Source organism: Parus major, chromosome 11, assembly GCF_001522545.3.
Source record: "Parus major isolate Abel chromosome 11, Parus_major1.1, whole genome shotgun sequence".
NCBI classification, from domain to species: domain Eukaryota; kingdom Metazoa; phylum Chordata; class Aves; order Passeriformes; family Paridae; genus Parus; species Parus major.
The window spans coordinates 6,676,326-6,681,195 of record NC_031780.1 but is presented as its reverse complement, the minus strand read 5'-3'; the positions used below and the strand labels follow the sequence as shown (position 1 = coordinate 6,681,195).

Sequence of the window (4,870 nt, the reverse complement as noted above, 5' to 3'; positions counted from 1 at the left end):
TGACCTTCAGAAGGTCTGAGGAAGGGGGAGCCCAGCACAGGGGGAGAACTGTCCCCCACAGAGAGGCTGATCCCTTTCTGCAGGTCCCTGCAGGATCTGGGATGCCTCAAGGCTGTGGAGGGAGGAAGGTGATGGAAAGACACCCAAAAACTTTGAACAGTAAGTTTTCCATCCATTCCCCTCAGCCTAATGCTGACTCCTGCCCTGAAGCCAGGGCTAAGCTTCTGTCCCCAAGGAAAGCCTCAACTTCACCCCCTTTCCCCTTTTCTTTTTCCCCCTCACTGCCCAGTTATAAGCAGAGATTTTGGGTGGAAAGCTTGTGTTCCTCTCCATGGTACCGACATGGAATGTGATTCAATTTCTGCCAGCATTTGCCAACTTGCTGCTTTCAAGCCACAGAGGGCTGGTGGCAGCACCAGACCAGAAACAGTCACTGTTTCTGTTTAATGCTTTCCAGGATTCACAAGCCATCCAGACATTTGTGTTGGCTCTGGGCTGAGTGACCTTGCATGGAACACCAAACTTTGCCTTTCCTATGGCTATAAATCCCCTCTCTGAAAGCCCAAGAGCTCTTGAGTTTACATCTGCAGAGAGGAGGATTTCACTTCCCTTATAACTTTCCCTGTGTGGGTGAGCACAGAAGCTGACACAATTTATTTAGTCTTTCCAGGTATTGTCTGTCTGTCTTTCTGTCTGTCTGTAATCCTGATGATCCCATATGACATGGAAATCCCCATGGGTAATGAAGCAGTAGCTTTTCCTTGAATTTGGTTCAAATTCTTCGGAAGAGGCATAACTGGGGAGGAGTAGAGAGGATAAATTGCAGCACCTCCTTGCCTGAGCTCAGAGCTGAGCCTGCATCCTGCAAGGAACAGCCCTCCCAGAGCCACCATGCTCACTGCAAAGACAGTCCTGCTGCTCGTGGTGCTCCTCACCCTCTCCCCATGCTCTGATGCAGGTAAAGCACCTCATGGGCCACTGCTGCTGGCTGGGACTCGGGGCTGTCCTGTTGGGGTGGTGAGGAAGGAAACCCCAGTGTGGAGCAGAGATGGTGCTGCTGGCAGGAGGAGCAACCCCTGGCCAGGGCAGAGCAGCACATCCTGGGGTGCAGGGAAGGATGGAGACTGCTCCTGGGGCTGGGTGGCTTTGGCAGAGCTGCTGCAGGGCTGGGTGATAACCTGGAGCATCCTTCTGGCCCGGGAAGGAAGGAGGAGGGCACCTGGGGCTCCTCAAGGCAGCATTTGCAGAACTTGGGGGATGTTGTGGTCATCAGCCTTGTGATGGGGGAAGGTCCTGAAGACAGGCTGCCTTCCAGAGCCAGCATTCACCGTCCCTCCTTGTTTCCCCCAGCCCCTTACGCTCCAACCGAGTGCTGCTTCGACTACGTAAAGGGCCCTCTCCGGCTGGACAACCTCGTGGGCTTCTACTCTACTCCCAGGGAATGTTTTTTCCCGGCAATTGTGTAAGTCCTGGCAACTTCCCTACTGCTGTGCTGTCTCCTGGGCTGCCACGGGTTCAGTTCACCTGTTCCATCTGGGGACAGGCCAGGGACAGGTCTGTGTAATCTCCATGATCTTCCAGCATGAAGAGGGAGGACGTGACTGTCTGGGCACTTGGGCAAGGCCATGGCAGCTCCTGAGGGCTCTGCACGGGCTCTGCAGCTGCTGGGCTGCAGGACCAGCTGCTTGTAGGACACCAAGGGCCCAGGGGCAGCACACAGGGACAAAGGGAAAGGAGAAAGATTGCTGGGGTGGGAAGATGGTGTGAAATCACAGCTGTCATTCCTCACAAAGCTTCACCTTTAACCTTGGCAGGTTTGAGACAAAGAAAGAAGCCAAGGTCTGTGCAAACCCAGAGGAGAACTGGGTGAAGAGAGCAGTTAGAATGCTTATAAAAAAGCAAGGACTTCGTGCCCCGTGATGTGGAGTGGGTGCCCTGGTTCAGGCTACCCAACATCCTGGTGGGAATGGAGGTTTACAGTCACCCTCTCAGAAGGGGCCATGGATGTTCCAGCTGCTGGGAGAGGGCTCCCAGGGCTCTGCACTGCATCCACAGCCCAGCACCAGATCCTGGAATGCTGCTTGCCCTGCCAGCACCTGCCTGCTGATCACAGCCACAAAATAAAGTTTACTTCATGTGATATCAAAGAGTGGTGTCCTTTCTTCTCCCAGCCCCACAACTTCACTGCTGCCAGCAACTGGGGCTGGGATGGTGGCTCTTCCCACTGGGTCTCACTAGGGCAGGAGGGGAGTGGGATGGATGGGTCCAAAAGGGGCTGAAGACTCCTCTGAAGGTTTTTAGATGCAAAACTGCCATCAGCTTCAGGCTTAGAGGTTTCAGCCTGTGCCATTTGTGGTGCCCTGAAGGAGCACAGCCTGCCCACCACGTGTGGCCAGCCTGTGGTGTCTCTGAGCTGGGCTGCAGGGGAAGGGTTTCCCTGCAGAGCTCCCTGGGCAGGTCGAGACAGGGGATGCTGAGGCAGACAAGGGATTCCTGCACACACAGCCCTGGAAATTTTGCCCTTGCCAGGGGCTGTGGAGAGCTCAGCAGTGATCCCTGCCAGGGCTTTGGGAGGGGGAGCAGAACTGGAAGGGCAAGAGTGAGGAAAGCTGTGACTTAAAGACAGTTTAATAAATAAAGCAAAACTGTCACACAAGCAAAGCAAAATAAGGGATTAATTCTCTCCTTCCTGGTGGGCAGCCATGGGGAGCAGAGCAGGGCTCCCTCACGTGTAACAGTGACCTGGGAAGACAAATGCTGCAACTCTGAATGCCCCCCTACTTCCTCCTTCTTTCCATGACAGTTCAATAAGAGAAAAAACACAACTGAGAAAAGGAAACCTACCAAAAATAACCCCAGCAACTGATAAAAACCCATCACTTTTCATCAGCCCAGATGATGCTCAGACAGTCCCTGAGCAGCAGCCACCTGGAGACCCTTGCTGCCAGCACTCACAGCTCCTGGGGAAGGGGATTTTGGCTGCAGCAGCTTCAGGGATGCTTTCACAGCAGATGGGTTCATCCAGAGCTGAGGGATGACCCTGACACACAGCAGGTCTGGAACCCGAGGTGTCACAGGCACCAAGAAGGTGGAGAACTCTGGGTGCACCAAGAGAGGCTTCAGCCTGCAGAAACCTCTCAAACTGCTGCCTCTCCACTTCAGGAGTCCTCAGGCCATGGAGTCACCCTGTTTGCTTGGCCTTGGTGCCCTCTCCTGACAGCTGTGGCTCAGCTGCAGCACAGGCCCTGGGGCTCTGGGCAGGGCAGGTCCAGCCCAACACCAACATTATCATGGGCAAACAGTACATGTTCTCTCTTAAAGTATTAACTTTTGTGATTATCCACTCAAAACCCAAAACATTTTATGAGTCAGTAAATATTTCCCACCTCTATGTTTTTTCTATTATTGTCCATGCCTATCCATTTTAATTTCTAAAGTAGGGGTTTTCCTCAGTCAAAAAATTTGTATTAAATGATTAATTATAGTGAGGCTGCAGGTGGTTTGGACACCCAAAAAATCCTCTGCAGAGTCTGTACCCTCTCTTCTCTCCACTTGCTTTTGCATTTGCCTAACCAGGGGCTCCACACCTGGGGAAGAGGCTGTGCCACTGATGGGGATGGCCTGGGAGGGTGCTGGGAACACCCCAGGCCCTGCAGAGGAGGCTGGAGAAGACTAAAGCCAAAGCCAGAGGTCAGCTACTGGGGCAGGGACACAGGGAATCCCAGTCCTCCAGAGACTCGTGGCGCCTTTCCAGGCCTTCAAACATCCAACATGTTTGATTTTCTCTATGAAGAACAGATGGTGGAGGCATCCACTAATGCTTCTGGAGAGTGGAATAAATAGCTAAGGGAAAGGAAGAGAAACTGTGTGCCTCAGACAAGCCTGAAAAGGGAGCTCGGGGTTGGCACATAAGGTTTTCTGCACCGGGAGATGCTGGTTGGAAAAAGTCATTAGCTCAGTTCTCCCTGTGCTTTTAACTCCTGTCTAGGAGCTGGTGTGACCCTGCTGGCTGCTGGCCCCAAGGCTCTGTGCCCTGGGGACATTTACAGGGAGGGCAGGAGAACCTGGGGGTGATGCAAAGTCCACAGAAGAGGACTTGGGCTGCTGTGTGTCAGGCATTTTCTCCCTGCAGAGCCCTGCCTGGGGACAGTGGACAGAACCCAGTGGGGCTGTGCCCAGCTCTCTGCGAGGCCACCCTGCCCCATGCAAGGCCAGCAGACCCCATGTCCTGCAGACCATTTCCTCTAAACCAGCATTTTCTGCACATTTGGTCTGTTTCCTTCTCCTTTCTCCCTTCAGAGAAGTCGTGCAGACATGAGATAATCTTCAAAGAATCCCATTTTCACTTTTCTTCCCTGCTGAGAACCTCACCCCGCAAGCCACAGCCAGATTCCCTCCTGTGCTTCCGCTCAGCATCATCGTATGTGGGTTCCCACCAGGACCTCACTTTTCCTCACACAGCTGCTTCTGCCTTCCCAGAGAGCAGATCCCTGCATGGAAGCTGGGCTGATGTCCAGCAGTGCTCCATGGTGCTGTCTCTGGCATCTGTGCCACCTGCCCCTCCTCCCTGGCAGGACTCTCCTGGGGCTGTGGTAGGATCTGTCCCATCTCCCTGCAGGAATGGCCTGTCTGTGCACTGATAGCCACAAGCCTCCATCCCCCTGACTCTCGTTTCAATCCCAGTGCTGGTATGGGAGGCACATGGCCTCAGACTTGTGTTCAGATCCAGACTCTCTTCACACACCCCACTGCCCCTGCCCCATTTCTTCCCCTTCTGTGAAGTCTGTTGAACCCATCAAAAGCACCCCTGAAACCTCCTCCTCTGGGGTCCCTTCTGAATGGGTCCAGTGTGGCTTCTTCTGCCTGACAT

At 53.8% G+C, this 4,870-nt stretch overlaps 1 protein-coding gene across 1 annotated transcript; it reads left to right on the top strand.

Annotated features, from left to right (window-relative positions):
• Positions 1 to 851: 851 nt before the first annotated feature.
• LOC107209716 (C-C motif chemokine 5-like) lies at positions 852 to 2,142 on the top strand. The gene is made up of 3 exons (XM_015639706.3): positions 852 to 958; positions 1,351 to 1,462; positions 1,815 to 2,142. Exons 1-3 carry the CDS (start codon positions 892 to 894, stop codon positions 1,918 to 1,920), a joined length of 285 nt encoding a protein of 94 aa, XP_015495192.1. The 5' UTR covers positions 852 to 891; the 3' UTR covers positions 1,921 to 2,142.
• The last annotated feature ends 2,728 nt before the right edge of the window (positions 2,143 to 4,870 follow it).

Excerpts from the sequence above, each read along its gene's own strand:
- LOC107209716 (XM_015639706.3), top strand. The coding sequence starts at position 892 with ATGCTCACTGCAAAGACAGTCCTGCTGCTCGTGGTGCTCCTCACCCTC. Across the intron at positions 959-1,350 it reads CTCCCCATGCTCTGATGCAG|CCCCTTACGCTCCAACCGAG; the intron begins GTAAAGCACCTC and ends TGTTTCCCCCAG. Across the intron at positions 1,463-1,814 it reads TGTTTTTTCCCGGCAATTGT|GTTTGAGACAAAGAAAGAAG; the intron begins GTAAGTCCTGGC and ends TAACCTTGGCAG.